The sequence below is a fragment of the Myripristis murdjan genome, chromosome 20, assembly GCF_902150065.1.
Source record: "Myripristis murdjan chromosome 20, fMyrMur1.1, whole genome shotgun sequence".
Lineage (NCBI taxonomy): Eukaryota > Metazoa > Chordata > Actinopteri > Holocentriformes > Holocentridae > Myripristis > Myripristis murdjan.
The window spans coordinates 21,366,665-21,389,190 of NC_043999.1; the positions used below are offsets into that span (position 1 = coordinate 21,366,665).

The following is a 22,526-nucleotide window of genomic DNA, read 5'->3' on the forward strand; positions in this document are numbered from 1 at the left end:
TCCATCAATAAGAGTGTATTTCTTTTCTCTTTTTTTCAAATAAGTAAATCTGAGTCTGAATCCATTCCTGTAGTTGTATTGAGAGATCACAGACTGTTCACAGGGTTTTGAGTTTTGATGGCCAAAGAAGTGTCTAAGAAGAAAAATTTTCCACAAGTCATTGCCTTGAAGAATGTATCATGACTCCCAGACATTTGACGGGCAGGCCAAGGGTTGCATCTTCTGCTGTAATCTCTGAGTGAAGCTAAAGCGAGGTGAAGGTCACTGAGTCTCCATGTGGCTGTGTGGATTGAGACTGAAAAAGTCTACTTGAGTATCTTCAAATCAAAACTCTCACGTCTTTCCCCTGTGCTGGACTAAATCATCACAGTTTTCTTTGCACTCCTTCCCGACTTATCAAAACCACTTCTATCAGTTTCTCGGTGCTGTCAGACCAAAAACATGAATCTGCAAAACAGTCTGCTTTGTTTGGAATAAAGAGGAGAAACAAGCGAGAGCCATTTCAGATGATACAGTGTGGTTTTCAGAGCTGTGGCTGCAAGGATTCCAACACAAAAACGTTCTCATCAGGAAAACTTGCAGTTGCCTGTTTTTCCATGACAGCGGTGTTGTGCCGAGTATGCAGAACCAAGGCATAATGCTGGAGGGGTTTCAATGCAAACTGGCCAATATTTATTTGCATTAAACTTTGAGAAGGAAAGTTATTTCCGCCACAGCGCTGGACAAGTAGTGGAAACTTTGACAGGAACACAAACATTGGGTCCGGAAGGTTCTGGGTTCCTGTTTGGTCTCCGGGGAGTGTTTACAGAGGAATGCAGCTCTTTATCTGTCCGTGCCAGAGCCCTCTGCAGGGGTCACATGTATAACTCTGACCCCCTCAAAATCCCCGGAAGAGTCCACAACCATCCCATGCACTTCTCCACACAGCTCTCATGTATGTCCTCAACTTTACTGTTTTTGGATTGAAAAATACAACAGCTTAACTCCTTTATCCATTTAAAGATCAAGCAGGAGGAGTGGCTTCCTACACTGGATGAAGAAATCATTTTGCTGATATGACTCATTTTCCCAAAGATGTGATAAGAGCCAAACATGGTTGCAACAGGTAAATGAATCAGTTCACAGCAAAGTGAGTGAAAATTCCAGATAAAGCCAGGCAGAATGTGACTCAGCTACAGGAAGTGGACATGCAGGACAAGCAGGAGTACAGTGCCCTCAAATAGCAGCTACATACTTGACACATGCTGTCAGAGGACACACAGGCCGCAGCGATGGGCTGTGTGCTGACCAGATGGACTGAGGTACCGGCAGGCTGTGGTGGACTGTCCCCCCTCCTGCTGTTTGTGTCCCATCTGCTGCACCTACAAACGCTCAAGCTGATACAAGAGAAAAACTGTAATACATTAAAATAATAAGTGAATGATTTGTGGAGTTTAAGGATTTGGTCAGCGCTTTCATGAATTCTTGAGCCCCCTTGTGGTCGGTTTGGGTCACTGCACCTAAAGTGGGCCAGATGCTTTCTAACAAAAAATTGCAATAATAAAAGCAATAATTGTTTGTTACCAAGTCTGCATTTCACTTTTATAAATTCTGGCAGCTGTGATAGAAGCTCACACACAGAATGCAATGTGAAAAAAAAGTGTGTTAGTGCAATTCCAGAGTAAACTGATGTTAATTTCAGTGATGTTTCCCATCATTTTTCACACCATGTGTTCTGTATGAGTAAACATGTTTGCTCCTCAAAGTAAGTCTTGTAAACAATAAGCACATCTCAAAAGGATGGTAATGAAAAAAATGCACCAGTTACAAAAATGAAGACTCTGTGTGACTCCACTGAGCCACCCAGTGGCCACACTGAGAATTACAGGCCCAGTTGCCATACAGGAAAGTTACAAGGCATTTTTTAGCCAGTGTTTTTGTTTGTTTGTTTGTTTTTTACATAAATGCTCAGCTTTGTTAGCTGCTGAAGGAATATATAAACATATCTTCAGGTCAGTGTCAGGGAAATAAAGAACTGTTTAGTTTATGACCCAACAACACCAACTTTTTTTCCTTTCTTTTTTTGTATATGCCTGGGTGTTTTTGTGTCTCAGTGTCCGGGCATTATGCTTGTATAGGCAGCCAAGAACACCACAACCATTACATCCACTGCTTGCACAGGCCACCAACGGTCATTTCAGCAGTTATTACTGCATATGCCTAAGAAATATACATCTATGCCTATGAATGTCCACAGGAAAACTATCCAGGAAAATGAAGCAAACCCTGGTGGGACAGGGAGTTTTCTGTGGATCGTCCTGTAGCCCAAGGCGTGGAGATGGAAACAATTAGAAACACAGTCATCTATTCATCCCACTCACGTGAGGGACGAGACAGTGCATACTGCAGGTGGCTGTAGATTAAAATCCTGTTGAGGAGTGTTGTTTTGCAGAATACATTGTGGGTTTGATTCATGTAAAGGGAAATAATTAGAGTCTGGTAGGTCATGTGCTTAGTGTGCATGAGGTGCATGCAACCATTTCACATTAAATTCTTCACTATTTTTTAATGTCATGAGATATTAATCATCACAATCTGTAGATGACGATAACAAACCACTGGAATGATCTACTTTTGCATCACATTGATCTGATGTGAAATATAAAGTGCAGAAAAGAGTAATTTCCCTTTCCTCTGTTTTTGGCTCTGACAAATGAGCCTACAGTCGACAGACAGCACACACACACACACACGTATACAGTCCTGTATGTATATATGTGCTGCACCTACTGACCTCACTCACTGCTTGAGGCTGTGCCAGTGTACCACACCATGGCTTTAAGATGTGGCCTTACCAGCCCACGGGAGGGAAATCTGTGAAAATGAAGACTAAGTCTAATTTTGCCTAATGATAGACCTGTGGAGCGAAAACAGCTGAGCTGCCCAGTGCGGCCCACATCAGCTTCCCATTAGTGGTGAGTCTCCGCCCTTCTCCCTATGCCATCATTTCCACCACTGTTTACTACTGCAGTAGGTGGGGATGCCTCACATTAGAGACTTCACTGGAGTTGTTGCCATCTGCTTGGAGATGGGGCCTCAAGCACTCACCCCTGGACTCCCAAACAATCTATCCAAGCCACTTTATGGCAGCGTCAGTGATAAATAACTAAACCTCTAATTAATGATCAGCCTCCTTGATGTTCATGTTTTGAAGCAGCCTTTTATTCGACTTGGATCTTTGGAAAACGGCGGCTGCTAAGTGCCTGGACACAAAGTCTGGGCATAACATCCTTGATTAATACTTACTTTCACATCATTTTGATGCAAGTAGCAGATGTTTTACGACAGAGCTGCTTGAGTTCTGTAGGTCTCCATGTTACAAGGATGAGGCTGCTGGCTAACCCTTAAAAACACAGCTGTGATGAAGGTCTGACCGGAATGAGAGCAGATATCAGGGGAGGATAGATGTTAGGGACGGGGGTCACAATACAAATACGTCCATTGATTTTTAAGGCCTTGCTGTTTATTCATCTTTTTCCTACAACAGCAAATTACAGAAGCAGTATTGAAAATAAAAGTCTTTTTTTGTTGTCGTTGTTCTTGTAAAAAAAAAAACAAAATCTGCACAAAATCTGAATGACAGTACAAAACGAAGCGATAATATGCCAGGTAAATGGAGGGGGGAGGGACATTACTGTTGGGAAATCTGTTATGCCTTTTTCAATAATGAAAACATCTCAATATTTTTTTTTTTTACATTTCAGAATTATATCACATAATCTGAAACTATATATATAAAAAAGATGAAAGAGAAATCAACACGTGTTTTTTCTGTTTTTGACTTTTTCTTTTTTTTGCAAATGAACGCTATAAACACATAAACTTCTTAAATATATTTATCAGTGCAACATTGTTTCTTTTGAGTCCACGCTACAGTATCCTTTTTCTCTAGTTTAGCAGACGGTGTCTTAGCTACAGGCTTCTATAGCTGAAAGCGCAGACTTTTACGGTGTGGGGGTTGCGGAGAGTGGGACGTCGAACTTGAAACCAACAAGCTGAGAATGTGTTCACCACAGCACATGACATACAAAGCACACTGATGTAAAAAGACGTCCCCCTTTTTCAGGATCGAGTCTCTGATTGTAGTGGTGCAAAAACCACTGAGTTCCAGGTCCTACGGGCCCATGTGTCCTGATACTGTCAATCTCATACTGAGTTCATGCCGAGTCCCTTCCCTTGGTTGTCCAAAAACTCTCGCGGTGGGACTTTCCCATCCATCAATCTGCAAACACCGGTCCCAACAGAGATTCTGAAGAGTTCACATCGAGGTGACGTATGCACTTTTTTTTTTAAGCTTAAAAATAGATAGAAAAACAGGCCATCACACATTGCTTTTTTCTACAGTTGCCCTATTGTTACCCCTCTTGATTTTCTCTTGGGGGGGAGGGGTTCTGACAGGGCAAAGCCAGGAGTCAGTTCTTGTTTCTTTCTTTTTTTGTGATCTTCAGTTGCAGTGTGAGTGATGACTGTGGTTGCACTGCGGTCCTATAGTCGTAGTGTGTTGGAGAGAACCCCTGGCGAACAAGAAGGGGGTGACCATCCTTTGGTAAAGCTGAGGGGGAGGCCGGGTGACCTGGTTCAGGAGACACCATTCGATCCCCCGCTGTACCAGTGTCCCTTCCTAATGACATCAGCTCTGACATCACAATGTTATGGCTGCTACATGTAAAACACGTAAAACTCTTTGCGGCCCCAAGGACCGTAAGCTACAATAGAGCATGTGAACAACACAAACTGGGTTATCATGACTTTCATGTGACTGGCTGGAGTAATGATAGCACCATTCGTCAGTTATTGTGTTATACCCACCCGCCCCGCCCCCTCCCCTTTAACAGACTCCCACTACGAGGGATTCAGTGACAAAGTGCATTCAAGCTGCATTGTCCAGACAGCACTTCTTCAGTGAACAATCCACAGTGACATTTGGAGGTGACCAACAAGTCTAGTCCTTAGCTAAAGCAAAGCAATGATGATTGTTTTTTTTTGTTTGTTTTTTGGTTTGTTGGCAGACATTCTTAACTTTTTACTTTTACTTCCTCCTCTGCCAATATCAATATGAGCAATTTTAAGATGTTTGAGGCAGTGTGAAAAGTATTTGGGTCACCAGAGATCTGGTGGGGAAAATGACAGAGAGAGGGGGAGAAAAAAAGAGAGATGTTTAATTGCCATGAGATCATAATGCGAATTGTTGTTGTTTTGTTTTTTTGTTTTTTTTTGTTCTTGTTGCCTTTTGGCTCATTAGTCCTTCAGCGATGTTGTGAAGTGGGTGTTTTGATGACACGAGGCTTGAATGTGCACTGAAATCGCCATGAACACCAGCATCACACAAATCTTGCCCTTTCTGAGCAAAGGAATCTAAAATTAAAACCATAACACTGCACCTTCCACAAAACAGTCAGACAATTGTATTTACACACACACAACCCATGAAAAAAGGGATACTGCAGCTTTTTTCCTTTTTACTTTCTTTAAAAAGGACAATAAAATATATTAAAACTTATTTACAGTGTGTGGGTTTTGGACAGAAAAGAACAAAACAAAACAAAACAAAACAAAAAAAAGCACTATGATGGATTGGATCCTGTTTTGCAGAAATTTATCAGATAATGTGCCCCTGTTTCCTGTTGTTTTAACTTAAGTGATGTACAGTAAAAAACACCCAAATCAACAGAGGAGGCCAACAAAGATGTACTAAAGGCACTGTCAGAACCATACACTGCCATGGATGGGACCCTCACTTTAGAGAGACAGGGATGAAGGGGGAGGGGTCATGGGTTATGGGCACACCCTGTACTGTATGCCACACCATGGGGCAAATCTACAGTTTTGCCAGATATGGTTCATTTAGGATTTTGATACGTCTCTTTCAAAACATGAAAATAAACAGCCTTCATGAACTGATAATAAAAAAGGTTTCCTCCCAGAAAACGATAAATACTTTAAACATTATAATAAATTGGTCTCAACACCAGCATCCGATTGTAAAAATGAATGAAAATCAAAATAGAAAATTAAAATATCATCTAAATCATCTGTACATATTTTTTCTGTATTTATTTTGTACACAGTGTCCCCTACTGGTAGGTTCTTTTTACTGCAGCTCCTGAGAAAAGCGTGGATCAGTCCAAACCTCCCATTGGTTTCTGAACCTGTCCCTCATTCAGTGAGTTTACGGTGTTGACAGTCCATTGAGCCCGCCTACTCACAGATACAGAGAGGATATGCCTTAAAGTCTTGTGCACAATCTGCACGTCGCCCAGTCACACAAGTGCTCTCTCTCCCATCTCACGCCTCAGAATACGAGTTCTGTACATTGAGTTTGTCCTTCTTTAGCTTCACGCCGTCCACCAGTTCAAAGTTATAGTTCTCCAGGGCGGATAAGTTCCTGTCAGACATGCCTCCATGCGAGCAGGCGCAATAGAGGACCACGCCGCAGATGGCGCCCAGGAAGACGCCCAGGGCGGACATGGCGATGATGGTGATAAGGATCGGGTCCAGTGTCTTCAGCATGTTGCCTGGTCCGCTGATCTCATTGCTCTCCACGATGTCTGGGTAGTCGGTGATCTCCTCAACTGGAAGTGACAGACATTCAGAGGAAAAGAGTGAGAAACAAGACACACGTAGTGCAAGAAAGCTAGGTCCAACTATGAAGAGACTCGATAAGAGCAAGGAATCAAAATGCCAGAAAAAATAACAGAAGGGGAAACATGTTTGATGCAAAAAGATGAATTCCCCTAAAGAATTCCCTTCTTTGTTCTCTGACATTCAACACCACACACCCAAAATAAAAGCTCCCTAGTAACTTACTGATTTCATTGAAGCGGTCCTCCGGAAGCATGGGCTCAGTGGGTACATCAGGATCTATTCAAACAGAGTCAAAATGAATCCAACACATCAAGAAAACACAGGGGGGACTCATTGGTCAATAGAGTGCAATTCTAGTTCTGGGAATGGACTACATACAACAGCCCTTACCTTTACAGTCATTCATGCTGATGCCATCGAGGATCTTAATGTCATCTACAGCAATGTCCCCCCAGCTCTTTCTCTCCACCAGTCCTTCAATTACCACCTTTAAAAAAACAGAGGGAGCCTTCAACAACCTTTGCTTCTTGAATGTCACGGTAGCAACAAAAATAAGGCATCAAATGGCACCACATTCTATGTATACAGTTATTGTCTGGGCTGTTTTATCATTGTTTCATCCAAGCCTTTAATTTACTGAAAGACGTAGAAGAAGCAGGAGCTCTCAGTGAACTCCTATTTCTGGATATTACAAGTGATCATTCTCACATGAGGAGAAAAAACGCAAAGCAAAATCTGATTTCACTGTGTTGATGTTAATGGAGAAGTTGCATTATGATGCCCCGCCTCTAGTGGACATCTTCCATTAAATACATGTATGATTTACTCAGACCAAATTACACACAAGTTGAAAGGACTGCTGACATCTAGAGCTAAAACCACATTAGTCACTATGTTGACAGCATTATGCAGGGCCATGCTTTTACCATCAAAAATGTATTAGTAGAGCACAAGCATGACGGTAAATGCCCACACACTTTGTAATTTAAAAGGCTGGGCGACTTTTTTATTTAACATAAAGTTGTCTAAAAGCTCGGCAATCTTTAATTTACCTGATAGGGTTTGTTGGAGTGAGGCACAGGGACACGCCCCTCCCGCCAGCGGTTGCCCTGGTGACCACTGACGGTCCACAGCAGGATGTCAGCCAGTCCGTCCACGGTCTGCTTTCGCTGTTTGATGTGCAGAGTGCCGATGTGCGCCCCGAACATGTGGTACCAAAAGGACACGCACAAGTCCGAGTCGGGTGAGCTGACCATAGGACTGACCAGCCGGGCCACCTCGGTCTCCTGGGTACCAGCCGCTAAAGTGTAGATGAAGTTGCCCGAGCCACCTACAGGAACCATGTTGGCATTTTACTTACAGAGAAAGACCCAGAGATGCAGTCTACTGTGATTTATTTCTAGATGAGATATGTCACAGCAGAGAGTCAGCAAGTGGTGAGTTGTAGAATCTCATACATTTATAATATCACCCAAATGAACTGTACCCCATTAGGCCCTTACCTGTGTGGTCCATGTTGGGTCCAGTGTTGAGGGTGGGTGTCCCGCTAGACTGGATCTGCCACCTAGAGCCGGTGTCCTCCGATGTCCAGCTGCAGAAGGACGGGTCGCTGGCCCAGCCAAAGTCACAGGCAAACCACAGGAAAGCTGCAACAATGCCAAAGGTTAAGAATGGTCATGATCCAAAGAGAAGGTCAGAGAAGGTCACAATGGATCAGACATCTTCAGAATCTGTGCCAACATTGTCATCACTAACCTAACAAAATGAAGTGGATTAGATCCCTGGCCAGACTACTGAAATGAGTCGTTGCTCTCCTATTAAGAAGGGAGAAATTGCCAAGAGCTCTGAGCTTTAGTGTAACTATGACCTGAGGGCCTGTCATGATATGACTTCAGGCAAGGCTTGAGGGCTTCAGGCAGCCACACACCCTTATCATCTACACGCACTAGAGGGCAGCAAAGAACTGCGGGACTCCCAGAGTCCTGCAGCTAGAGGGGAGATGAAAACAGCCAACTCAGGAGGCAGAAACAGACAGAAGGAGAAGGCAAGGAGGGAGGAGGGAGGTACGGCCCTGACAACAGAAACAGAGGGAACCGACAGCTTAGACCTCATGCAGACCATATATCTCAGCTCAAGTTAATGATCTCCTTTGAAAACGTAACACGGCTTATAAAAGAAGGTATGCAGTGACACTAAGAACTAAGAGATAGCAGAGAGATGGAGATAGAGAGAAAGAGTAAGATAGGGCCTATATCATGTCCAGTTGAGAAAGCAGGATCCACAGCAGCCTGCAGAGAGACCAGGATTTTAATGAGGTTTAAAGACAACTACAGCTGCAGTGAAGAGCTCCCAACACAATCCCCAACGGTCGTAAGGAGAAAGGCTCCTCAAGGGGAAAAAAATGCGTGAAAGCTCAGGCTATGGCAAGTTCTGCTTTTCAAAGAAAAGACTTCCAAAGAACACAAGAGAGGAGAATGTCTGGGATGTCAGCAATGGCTTCAAACCCCTGCACAAAATGCCTTTAGAGACAGAGCGAGGCGGCACTCCAAAGCATAAAAAAATACAAGCCAATATTCCCTTTAATAATGGGAAGGTTTTAACTAGCTTCTGCAGGCAGTAACTCTATTTACCCATTAAACACAAAGGATGGAATTCCCATGTGGAACCACATTTCAGGCACCCGGCCACCTTTATTTATTTTTTTTTTTTTTTGAGAATTCCCATTCGCAATTAAAATGGCTTTGGTTTTTTCCATTCTTGGGAGACTTAAACAGAGGCTACCGACAATCTGTGGATAAGACAAACAGCCACATGACTCACTTGGCCATTTGATGAAAAGAGGATGTTTTTTTCCCCATGTGCCAATGGAAACTACATCTACTGACACTCAGCTGCACAGCTGATTAGCATGCATAGCTTGAGACCCTTAACACAGAAAATCATGGGGATAAATGCTACTCAAAGGCACTTGCTTATGTTCACATACAAGCAAACACATACATACACACCTGCGCCTCAGCTCTCATTCTTTGCTATTATCATAGTGTAGCCCCAGTAGATTGCAGACAGACTAGAGAGCCATCTGATTGAGCGAGGGGGCTGGGTTGGAGCCTATAGCCCATTAGCCAAGGTCAGACTGGGGCGCAGTCTCTCAGCTGGCTGCTGCTGCATCAGCTCACTATAGGAGACAGCACTATGTGTGTGTTTGTGTCCGTGCATGTGCCCGAAAGCACACCTACTTTCCTGTGGTCATCTGCATCGTGCTTTCCTGCACCGTGTGTGTGTCTGTGTCGGCCCAGTGATTAGTGATTATGCTGAGAAAGCAGCAGCAGAGCCCCAGTGCTAATCATCAGCGAGGCCTGCATCACACACACCCTCCCTCACCCTGTCAGCCTCTCAGGTCCACATCATCAGCTTTAATAGCACAGACACACATCAGAGCGCAGGCTGCCTCGAGCTGACAGTCATTAACAGAGTCATGATCTTTTATAAATCCATGGAAATGAATGCAAAACAAACCTTGAGCAGTTTAATATTTACTCAACAATCTAACAGGCACTCCAATTGGCATGCAGCAATCGTAGAAGATACCACATTGGATGCTTTTGTGTTAATGAGGAAGGTGAGGTGATGAAAAAGCACCTGCTTGAGAACTGAGAATACTGTGAAAGCTCACCTGGGACGGTGTCCACTTCAGCAGTAGTAGTCTCTGGTATCATGGTCCCACCTGCCACAATGCAACACATTAGCACAGTCAGCCTAGCCTGGCATAAAATCTAGCTTCTACACTCCTCTACTGAATGCATGCACGCAATTGATCAATTCTAGCTAGGACCAGCTCATTAACATGCCTGTTCTCGTCATTCTCAGAGGTGCCAGTGGAGTTATTTCCCTTCTCCATGTATATCTCCCATCAAGCACTTATGCAATACATTCAAAATATGTGACTGAGACAGTGCCATGCTCATCATTGGAGACTGCAGGTTAGTGTGGAATGCAGGCAGTGGTGCAGGCTCAGATGGTTACTGGGTTAGTGGGGAATGTGGCCAAGATGAGGCAGAGGAAAGGGAGGGGGAGGACAAAGCAGGTGAGAGATGAAAGGACGGGGAGGGGAGAGCAGGTGTCTATCTTTGTGTGTGTGTGTGTGTGTGTGTGTGTGTGTGTGTGTGTGTGTGTGCGTGCCAGTGATGGTGCAAGTTAGATAACTGTCTCCTGTGAGTGTGCAAAGCTGCACGGAAGAGGAGATAGATGGCGAAGGGGGGAAAGGAGGGATACAGGTGCAGGTAATTAGAGCCATAACTCTGTGCACGTGCGAGCGTACATGTGTGGTGCGTGCATGTGCGGTGTGCGCACGTGTGCTCTGGAGCGTGCATGGTAGATGGTAGATTAGTTGCGGTATCAAATCAGGCGGTGGCAGAGAGCGGTGACACTGGGAAGTCAAGAGGAGCAGATTGAGCGTGAGCCAGGGCAGAGAGGGAAGCGTGTTATGGGGGGGGTGTTGGAGGGGTTCAGTCAAGGTTGCAGTCTCATGAGGGCGTTGTTAGCACCTGTCACGTCGTAGTCATCACCTGTGCCACTGTGGCAGCTCGCCTGATCGTCGTCACACTCGTCCGATGGAGTGGTGCTGGGCAACAATGTGGTCGGAGGGAGAGTAGGAGCTGTGGCGAGAGAAGGAAAGAGAGAGCAGATGACGGTTTAAACCTCGTGACGGACACTCTGATGTAGGGTTTTGAAATTTCACATGGAAAGTTTGTGTGACCCATAACTTGTCAACAGTCATTTTCCTCCCTGACCAGAAAGGGTGAGCAACCGTGGAGCATCAGCGGTCACTGTGGATCATCATATCTGCATTGCATCACACTGCTGCACAGCAAACACTGAAACACTGAAATACTTGATTGATGCCTATTGAAAAATGATTTAGCATTTTCCAGGGAATGTTTCTTTTTCAGTTAGACATGTCATGATGCAGCTGACTATTTTACAATTTATTCTATAAGGCAGAATCCCATGTATCATGATATCAGCATTACTGTCGGCAGACTATCATGATAATATTGTACTGTGATTCCCATCCCTAGTTCTGATCTGTGTCTGAGTGCAACTGCTGCTCCCAAATGGTCAACTGAACCAAACTGAAGCAGAAACTGCTGCTATAAACAAAGTAGGTGTGAAAACATTCCCAAACTGTATACAAGCTTGCCATACTCCTCCCACTGTCACGGAACTAGTTTCAATTTGGACCTGAGTTATTAACATCCCTCCTTTTATCACGCTGTGGAGCTTTGGGTATAAAAATAGAGTTGAAGCTCGAGCCTGCTGCTTGAGGCTTGGGCAGCTGAAGCTTGGAGATGGAGAACGAGGACTCGGGATTGGCTATAGGCAGGGCCCCTGGCTGCCACAGCAGCCTATCATTATGGCCTGCTACACTTGGATGTGGCCAAGGCCCGAGATCCACTCCACGCTCCACTGCCACCCTGCCGTCCTGCGGTATGTGTGCTTGTGTGTGTTTACACTGACAGAGTAATGAACGGGCTTCCCCAATACAGAGGGAGGCCAAGAGGAAGAGGTGGGAGGGAGGGAGTTAGAGAGAGGAGCAAGAGAGAGACAGAGACAGATAGAGGTAAAACTGCGTGAAAAATGTATGTGTAACTATGAGTTTGCGTGTGTGTGTGTGTGTGTGTGTGAGTGAGAGTGTGTGTATGTGTGTGAGCCTCTCTCTCCTTCTGCCAGATGAAATATGAGGCAGATCAGCCCCTGTCAGATTCAGGGTGGGGAAGGTCATGGATGGGGTCAGCACTGCGTCAAGGGAGCGGTGCACAGAAATGAGGATTTAGCCCTCCTACTACAGCTAGGCACACACACACACACACACACACCACACACACATACACACATACATACACTGCGCTAGTACGAACACCTGTGTATGATTGTGTATACATGCCTTTAACCACATGTTTGGCAGGGTGATTGTGGTTGCTGTGAGAGTGTGTGTGTGTATGCGTTTGGCATTAACACTGAAAACAAGCATTATCATCTGACTAAAGCTCCCAGTGGGAGTCTGTGAGGCTTACAATGGAACGGGCCCACCACCTCTCTGAAATCCAATATGTAAATCCACTTAGGGCTCGCCCGCTACAGCGCACTCTTATATCGCTGAGCTGTTTCAGCTCTAGATGAGCTTTGAGAACAAGACAGATAAAGCGAGAGAAAATAGGGGTAATTTTAGAGATAGCAAGGCGGCGGCGCAGACTTTAAGTGTGCACAAAGTCCTATGAAAGGCAGGCACAATTTTGCGAGAGTGTGATGGGGGCCAGGCTGCAATAATCCTGCTGGGCCAGGTGGGTTTTCATTTGATCCCTTCTAGGAGTGGCTCTACTATGGGGGCTGCTTTGATGAAACGGGGAGACAGGACAACTGTCCCTTGTAGGGATAAAAAGCATGCCCTGGACAGCTGTTGGCTCAACAATGGGAATCTTCACACACATCTTTAAATACTCTCAACCAGGGAAAAGGCACGAACTGCATGTGCTTATGGACATGTCATTGCCTTGGATGATAGATGGCTTGGTGTCTGTGCGCATATGTACAAAAACATGTGTCATCATGCATGTCACATGTGTATACATGAACGGAGACCATGAATAAGTGTTTTGCCCTTAAGTCTACCAAGTAATGTCATCACCATGAGCAGAAATTTCATCACAATGGAAGACTTCTTCAACAAGGGCAAAATTAGGGGTAGGAAAATCAGTAATGGTAGAACTGAGATTTTGCTTTGTCATCATGGGTGACAACTTTGCTTTAATTGTTGCATTTGTGATTTCTTTGCAAACCACAGGTAGAAATGTGATAATTGTGGGTAAAAACCACATTGTTATAGACAGACACATCATCACCACGTGTAAATGACATCACTGCAGGTAGCGATCATTTACTACTTGCATGCTTTACCACAGTGTGTGCCCGAGATGCGATCACAGCTCAGACAGAACAAGAACACATATAAATACTCATTGTAAATGCGGGGGGACATATGCAGATGCAGAGTGAATTTTAACAGCAGGTCTAAATGAAGTCCCAATGTACCGCACCTTCAATCTCACAGCCCAGGAGCTCCAGTCGCAGGCCCATCCCAGCAGGCGTGGCCCTCTCAGGGTAGATTCTGATAAAGCGGGTCAGCAGGGGCTCCACTGTCCGCAGCTCTGGAGTATCGTAGTTCATATTCCCCTCAAATATCTGACAGTGAGAAGCAAGACAGAAAAGGAGGAGCGGGGAAGGAAACAGTAGAGTGAGTAAAAAAAGACATGAAGCACAGTATTGCTGATAATGTCACTGCTGTGAGTTTGACTGATATAGCTCCCCACCCCACAGCAGACTTCTTCGTGACTACTGAAAACAGAGGGGTAGACGTGAGCGGAGGGGGCTGGTGGGTCCATGGAAGAATGATGGGAAATACCAGAAGATGACCAGATTTCTCTCTCCTTTCTGACATATAAAGCTCGGGCAAGTGACACGGGGGCCCGGTGACAATGACAGCGTGACATATATCTTTGTCAAAGGCAACTTCAGCTACTTCAACCCTGCCTCGCATCCTCCTCTGCTGAAGGGATAAATGAAAGAGGAGAAGGAAACGGGGGGGAAAAGGAAAGACCGAAGCCAGCGCAGTAGGAGGTGGAGGATTGATGGAAGTGGATTAATGGTTGTGATCACGTGGAGGTGCCTGGTTAGCCTCGGATGCTGGGAATCTCTTAGGCAAGGAGAAAGGGGAGAGAGGCGGCTAACTAGGACAAGGGGATATGGATCCTCCCTGCTCTCTTCATAAATCAACTATCAGGCCATCTGGATCAGATTTATATCCTGTCGGGGACACTTGTAATAGGGGACAGGCTCTTGCTGCAATTCTTGGAGGTGTGTGTGTGTCTCTGTGTGTGCTCGTATTCTTTATGTGCATGCATGTGCTGTGTTTGTGTGTGTTTTCCCTGTGCACGAATGTGGTTGCGTGCATGTGACACATTCAAAGCAGAGGGCCATCGACAACAGATGCCACGTAGCCACTGATAAATCTGGGGTCAGTTTCCCTGCGTTGAGCGTCCTCTCCTCCTCTGCTCTTTTTTTTCCCCCTCCCCTCCTTTCCCCTGCCTCCCTTCACCCCTCCCTCCCCACGAGAGAGGTTTCGCTATCCACTGAAAGGGTTGAACAGCGTGTGCCGTGCGGAATACAAAGCAGAGAGAGGGAACCGGGAAAGGACTCAGACAGACATCGAGAGATGCTTATCCTAATGCGATTCAAAGCGCTGCTGAAATTGACTCGCAATGACTGCCGAATGACTCACAACTGCCGAGTGTGACGCTTCGGTGAAAATTGACTAAATGCGTCATAATCCAAATCAATGTCGCTGCGTATCCGAGACACATTTTTAGAAGTGTGCATTCAGATAATTTCCCACAATGCAGACTGGGAAAATGTCACACCTATCTTTGGTTTTTTGTTAGAAATCACTCCATCACTTGAATCCAATTCCCTTTTGCCAATACGCAGAAGAAGACGAGTGCTTCATGGGCTCTTTAGCTGAGGTGGTGCTTGAGATTTGTTGAAATACAAATGAACTGGCAAATCAGAGTAAACACCCCAGTGAGTTACCAAAAAGTTCATCTAACACTGCTAACTCGGGACGTTTTGAGCAATGACCAATGATCAGGACCATAAAGGGTTCCTCTAAGCCTATTATTACACAGAACCTTTTTTGTTATGATCAAAAAAGACGGCGGTGACCCTCTGTTGTTCTCACCTTTGGCTTGTTCCCGCTGGCGTCCTGCACGATCCTCCAGTCGGAGCCATTGTTGCTATAGCCGAGGCGGAACTTCTTCATGAAGACTTTGTTCTCACGGTGTTTCCCTCCCTGGATGATGAGCCCCCTCACAAGCTTCTCCTCGCCGAGGTCCACCTGCAGCCACTCGTTGGCGAAGGGCTGGGGCTGGGGCAGCAAGGTCCACCCCGACCGGCTGGTCAGAAGACGGGCGTTCTCTGGCACCCAGCTTCGGTCTGTATGGGAGGACGCCGTGATTTGGGAATCGGTGATCAGGCCTGACACCATGCCCAACATGCCCGAGCATGGATACTCTAGGAGAGAAGAAAAGGGAGGAAGAGGGGGTTAGCTTGTTCGTTTTTGATAAGGACTAATGGAAACCTGCAGGGATGAGATATGAATGAGCACGCGACGGCTTGATCTGAATCCAAAGGCTTGATATTCAACATCATTTAGCGTGCCAAAAGTCTAGTTTAACGAGTTTGAGGTTTATATGAGGGCAACGGAGATACTGAAGGTAAAAGTCAAAGTGAGGAGCACTATTCCCCAAACTCTTTGTGATACTGCTGTGATCTCTCCCTGTGCCTCTCTCACTCTGTGGATCTTGTGCATACTAATTCCTGCGCCTGAAGCAATTGTCTCTAGGCAGCCAATTAAAACACTCCTCTCGGTTGGTGCTTCCACCTCCTGCATTCTGGGAGCGCTTTTCTTTTCATCTCCCTTATCCCATCCTCCTTACATACACAAACACGCACGCACGGACGCAAACACACACCTCTCTTTGTGTTTGCCACGCTCATCTACCTTCTGCTTCACAGCTGTCAATATCAGTATCTCTTTGAACACCTCGCCGTTTCCTGTCCACACTCTCCACACTTTATTCTCCTCCTCTAATTCTTTAGCATTTTCGGACACGTCTTCCATTCATATCCAAAGAGAGACAGCTGCTTTCATATGTCTTCACCGTCCCTTGTATTGGATGAGCCATACCATGAACTGTCAAACGGTTTCTGTGCTCATGTCTTATTGAAAGCTGTGATGTGGAGGAACAGCATCGTGTCACAACTGGGAAGCATTTGCACGTTTCACGAGAACGCTCACAATGCGCACAATTGCTGTGCTGCCGCTTGCTGTTGTTGTAAGTTGTTTACGATGAACCGATCTTATTATCTTCAACTGAAAGGCATCAAGGAGAAAAATAAACCAAAATTGGCTCATTCACCATGTTTTTTGCCACCGGCATTGACAAATTTCCACAATCCATGATGCCAAATGTAATATAACGGTGCTTACAAAAAAAAATATCCTGTTGTGTTGTACTTGTAATAACTGCTAGGACGCTGATGTGATCTATTTCTCCCAGTTGGCAGTTGTATTAACGGTGTTTCCGATATGATGCGCGCACAGCTTGAGTGCCTGTCTCCGGTCCGCGTCTCTTCCCAACATTTTTCCTTCACTTAATCCAAAGACACTGAGTCTAGGACCTGTGGTAAGCAATAACTCATTTACTATCTGGCTCCCACAGAGGGATAAAACTGGGCATTATTACATCTTCTGTGTCTGTTGGAGACAAAGTGTGCACTGTACCGCTGCAGGACTCAATGGCGTAGCTACATCTGGGAAAAGGGAGCGAAGTCTGAGAGAACAAGGCCTCATTCAGACGCGTCTCTCTCTCTCTGTCTCTCTCTCTCTCGGGTTATCGAAAACAGCTCCTATGCAGACCCGTGAGACGAATCCCCGGTCCAGTAGGGGAGTCAAGAGTGGAGCTTGAGGAACAAACGCTGGCAGTGCGGAGGACTCCACTGTTTTCAGGGTGTTTCTCCCTCTTTCTTTCGTCCTCTGCCAAGATCTGTTTGAGTGCGATCAGAGGAGTTAGCCCCTGGTGGAGCGGAGCTAAGGCACTCCACTGCACACTGACCGGCTTTGAAGTCGAGGGATATGAAAGAGAGGTGTGTGTGTGTGTGAGTGTGTGTGTGCTCAGAGTTTAGACAGTGGGTGAACTCCCTAGATCATCTGGGGCTGTTAATGAACTTCAGCTGTGATCAGAGAAGGTTAGGGATAGCATGCAAGCGACGACACACCCAGAGGAACATATGTGTGTGTGTTTGATAGTGATACGGGCCACATCTAGGGTTTGGGTGGAGTATCGGTGGTTGATCGCAAACATCCACACACACATCCACCCATGCGTATTTACAAACAACCGCGCAGCAGAGGTTATTAATGAGTAGCTGCACGTGTCCGCAGAGGCACGCGGCGCACGTGGCGCTGACCGTAATGATTTAAGAAATACATATTGGAGCATTCTGAGGTCTACCTCCTCTTTCTGGCTGACGTCGAGGCCCCTATACTGGAGCTGTACACACTTGCTGTTTCAAAGCATTTTCGGTCAAAAGATTCTCTGTGTTTTTTTTTTTTTTTTTGTTTGAGACCATGGTGGCATCTTTCAGAAAAACTGAAAAGTCACTAAAAAGCTTTTTGTGCCTCTTCCAACAGAAGCTCTTTTTTTAAAAAAATTTTTCTTTCAGGAATTCATAATTCAAGGTAGGACAGAGTGAGTCAAGGAATTTATGCAGCACTCAAGAGCTCCACAGCCTCTCCCTCTCTCTCCCTCTCTCTCCCTCTCTCTCCCTCTCTCTCTTTGGCTGTGTCGGAAGCATCCAGTGGAGCTGGCAGTGTCTTCAGAGCACCGAGGGGTGCTGACGTCACCGTGGAGGCCCTGCGGTGCATTCGTTCCTGTGATGTGTTTATGCTCTGCGCAGTGGTCTGGTTGTCTGCCCAAAATACGCTCCCCATCTGTAACCCTGTTGTACCCACAATGCCCTCTGCCTTTACATGTTACACATATATCCTGTATGACTGTAGAAGATGATATACGCGGGGGTCTGAACACACACACAGTATATATCAATTACAATCATCAGCATTCTGCGCTTAACCTTAACACTGGAAAAAACGATTGTACTCGTCTTTCTCTGCTTTCTGTGTTTCTGTAATAACTCCTGTCCGCACGAGGATAAAAGTACAACAAGACATAAAGACACACGCAAACACAATGCACATTGCACCACAGCAAAAACACTAATAAACATTTAGTACACAAGCTCATAAACCCATAGAGACGCAGACAGATGTGCTGACAAACACAGACACACAGATGAAAGTGAACCACACACACACACAAGCTCTTTGGCCAGAAGACAGACTGGGTTAGATAGATAGACTGTGGAGGGAAGAAAAGGGGTGAGACCACAGAGGGAGAGAGAGGGAGAGAGAGAGAGAAGAGTGCACATGCAGCCCATCCGGCCCCAGCTCTGCCTGCCAACTGTTGGTTGCATTCATATTGAATGAGCTACATCTAAACATCAGGTAGCATAAATATGTAATCCCCCTTCATGTGTCATTTCTCCATTATGCAGTAGCTTGCCCTGGCCTTGGAGAGGCACTCCCATACATAGCTAGCTCCTCACGCCTGACAAAGGTAAAGGTGTCTCTGCTGCTGGGACCAGGAGGGGAAACACCAACACGGTTGCAACAAGAAAAGGAAAGTTAAACCATCGCCACAAAGGAACATGTAAAAATGATCCCTTTTTCGTATCTCCCTTAGTCAATGCATATAAAACAATATTAAACAGTAAATTAACAGGTATAACGTAACATTGCTTGCAACAGAGAGGGCTGGGGTGTGTGTATCAGCAGGGGTCTTGGCAGCTCTAACCTGATATCTTACACCCGTACACCTCAAAGCGCAGTGCGATGCCTGTTTCCCAGGTAACTGGACGGATCCGGACAAAGCGTGTCAGCGTCGGTTTAGGCAGCATCGTCTTGGCAACATCTGTCGGGTTGGTGTTACCTTGAAAAACCTGCAATACAGCCAGAGAAAAAGTGAATTATTGACAGAATTTGTTCTGTCCTTCCGAGGCCTTGGCCGCCCGTGTTTCAATGCGGCAACAGAAAGCCAAGGCAGTAACAGATTCAAATCAGCTAAGGCATCACAGATAGTGCACATAAATTATTCAATGGAACGGTGAGTCTGAAAACCGTATTTTTCATAAAACGTGTGAAAAAAATCTGAACATGAGGTGATACAATTTCACTTCTTTCAAATTAAAATTGACTTGCATCATGGATTTTCTTTAATCAAGTCATATTATGGATATGAGTGGTGTAATTTACTTATGGGTTGTTTCAAGACTTAAGACTATTTTAAGATGAAATGCAAGGCTTAACGACTTCAGACAGACTGTTTTTATGATGTTCTGCTACATATTTTGGCTATGTAATACAACACATCTGTTTAAGAGAAATAAAAAAATGCGACAAATGAGAGTGTTTGTGTCGTGGTTGCCCCTTGGCAAATACTTCCCTTATACCACTGAAATTGCTCCCACGCTACCTCAGAACAGTCCCTGTGGCACCACATGTTGCAGCGCAAACAGATGAGGACCTGTGACTGTGAAACCTGAGGCACTGTGTGCAACACTGACGAGACCAGATTGGCTCAAGATGCCCTTTTTCTGTCCTCCTGTCCCAGATCTGCTTGCAGTTTTACTGCAGTGTCTTATTTAAAGGTCAGAGATGTCACTGTTTCTCCTCCAGGGTCAGTTGACAGTTTACTAGCGCCATAGGAGGGGGTTTGGCCACCCAGCAAAATAACTCCCCGCAGTTCGTCACAGCTCACTCTGGGTAATTGAATCGCTCCGCTGACCATATGACCCCGTGACCCCGCCCACTGCGTGGTTATGGGGCACAGAGTAAATCCAGCTGTGTTTATCCCACGAGAGAAGCGGGGATGAACTGACAGATAGAGAGAAAGAGCGAGGTAGAGAGAGAGATTTTTTTTTTTTGTGTGTGTGTGACAATCTCTCTCACAGCTAAGCTAATATGAGCTGAGGCTGGCCCGGCGCTGAAACCAGGGCTTGAGCCATTAGTCCATGCTGTCTGCCTGTTCCTCTGTAATCCAGTCCCTGGGCAATACCTGTCAACCAAGCCACTAAGGGACCTGCAACAAAGTCATCCGCTCACTTAAATGTCACGCTGAGGTTCCTCTCCGCTCGACAACTATAAAATGGCTTTTTCCTAAGGCTCCAAACTGCGGGCTCAGCATTTAGCAAATGGTCCCGCTCCTTGCAAAAGCACTTTAGCATCCTGAAAAACACAGGCCGGGCTTTTCGTGGCACCTTTAAGCTGCCACTTTACAGAAGGGACTGTGTACCTTGGAGGGCCCATAAAAGAATCCTGCCTGGAGGGCTTGTGTACACAACAGCACAAAAACGGCTGTTTGTGCGCTCTTTTGGTATGGAGACCCTTTTTTTTGCTCTTCCATTCAAAACGCCCTGTGGTATTTACATGTCACGCAACTTTGAGGACCGTTAAACATACGCACACACACCTCTCTGACCTGTTGGACACCCACAGTGAGGGGCAGAGAGCGGGGGTGTTTGTCTCCAGAGCAGCACAGATGGACAAAACCTGTTCTGTTTGACGAGCTGATCAGCGATCGATGACTACAGCCTGTCATGCTCCGGTCAAGCATGCCATCCCTCCCTCCCTTTGCGTCCTCTCTCCTGGACCCTCCTCTACCAGCTGCTCAAACATGACAACCTCCTCCTGTTTTCTTCCCTCCATCCCTCATCCATTTAACTCTTGTTTATCGAGCCTTTTGTCATCCCCTTTTCTTTTATATACAAATTGACAGGCGTTTGACACAAAACAGAGGCTATACATTCCTTGCAAAATCCCCCCCCGATGGCTACTGCAGTCTTGCGTTCCCAGTGCAGTTTGTGCTGCGAATACCGCCTTCTCAAAGAAAACCGGTGGGTATATTACCATACCAGCTAAAGTGTATAATTGCATGTTGGGAGAGAGAGACTCCAGCACATATAACAGGGTATTCCCCCCTTTTGTTGAGCTCAAAGGAAACATCGCCCAGACCACAATTCAAGTCAGCTGGCTGCCTCACCGACACGGGATATTCCAAGTGCAGCATCTGAAGGGTTGGTTTCTGTGACACAGTCACTGGGCAGCGGGACATGCACAGAAATAAATCAAAGGGTTTATCAAGTCTTTGCTTCCATGGCGTTATTTCAAGATGGAAACACCGTCCAACTTAAAAAATGTATCAGTCTAAAAACAAGTTGTTTTATCCAGCACTGGTATCTGCCAACGCACGGGCACATCCAAAAGTGGGATACAAATTTCTTGATGCTCGTGGAGTGATCTGATGTAATTCGCCCTGTTTTGGGGTATTATCCCTGTTTTTGTTTAGCAAGCTCTGAAAAATTTAACTTGGTTGAAGAAAACTCTGATTTTAGGGCTGAATATGAGATCAAATGATTTTTTCAGATGAACATTTTTGCAGTAAATTGCAAGCTTACAGTATGTTTCCACCGACAATCTGAACTAATTAGACCACTAAACCACGAAAATTACGCCACTAAAGTTTGATCTGATGTTTGGTAAATAAGTGACGCATTTGTACCCAGTCATCTGGAGACCGACTTTGTCTAAGTTGCTGGCTAAATCAAAGCCGTTTCCTGACTGAGGTTGTGGAATAGACGGTTATGAAAGGAAGTGGGTGGAGAGAGAACAGCCTGGAGGACAGTCTCTCTGTCTGTCTGTCTTTCTCGCTTACCTTCTGTTTGGAGCCCTCCTTCAGCGTGATCCAGTCCTCTCCGTTGGAGCTGACATCCACTTTGTAGGACTTGACAAAGTAGGTCTTCCGGGTCTCCTGGGAGATGGCGCCCTGGGTGCCGATGGCCGAGACGAACCGTAGGAACCCGAGGTCCACCTGAGGAGGGCAAAGAGACAAAGAAATATGAGCAAAAGCTGCTGCAAAAGATTTTACACCAGAAAACTTTACAAGAGCTTTGAGAATGAGAAGATTTTCCCTTTCAAACAGGAGAAGAAACCTGACTAACCAGAGTAGACCTACAGCTAAGAAATAATGCTTTCCCCTGTCCAGGTCCATGAATTATTTGCACAAAAGAAAAGGTGTTCAATGCAAGATCACCATTAATAATGCACTGACAAGCTGCAGAGTTAAAAATATAACTCTGCTATCGGAGTCACCCCTGGCCATAGCCTCATC

The 22,526-nt window shown here is 45.6% G+C and overlaps 1 protein-coding gene across 4 annotated transcripts in view; it reads right to left on the reverse strand.

Moving 5' to 3' along the window:
• Positions 1–3,480: 3,480 nt before the first annotated feature.
• The window catches only part of nrp1a (neuropilin 1a), a 179,579-nt gene continuing 160,533 nt past the window's right edge, over positions 3,481–22,526 (reverse strand). For all 4 annotated transcript variants that reach the window (XM_030078903.1, XM_030078904.1, XM_030078902.1 and 1 more), the window contains 11 exons: positions 22,071–22,226; positions 19,155–19,299; positions 15,419–15,750; positions 13,722–13,866; positions 11,193–11,282; positions 10,301–10,351; positions 8,127–8,270; positions 7,677–7,954; positions 7,015–7,111; positions 6,847–6,900; positions 3,481–6,611 (listed from right to left, as the gene is read on the reverse strand). In XM_030078903.1, the coding sequence (XP_029934763.1) occupies positions 6,325–6,611; positions 6,847–6,900; positions 7,015–7,111; positions 7,677–7,954; positions 8,127–8,270; positions 10,301–10,351; positions 11,193–11,282; positions 13,722–13,866; positions 15,419–15,750; positions 19,155–19,299; positions 22,071–22,226 (1,779 nt within the window). In that variant the 3' untranslated portion in view covers positions 3,481–6,324. The remainder of the gene's footprint in view (positions 6,612–6,846; positions 6,901–7,014; positions 7,112–7,676; positions 7,955–8,126; positions 8,271–10,300; positions 10,352–11,192; positions 11,283–13,721; positions 13,867–15,418; positions 15,751–19,154; positions 19,300–22,070; positions 22,227–22,526) is intronic.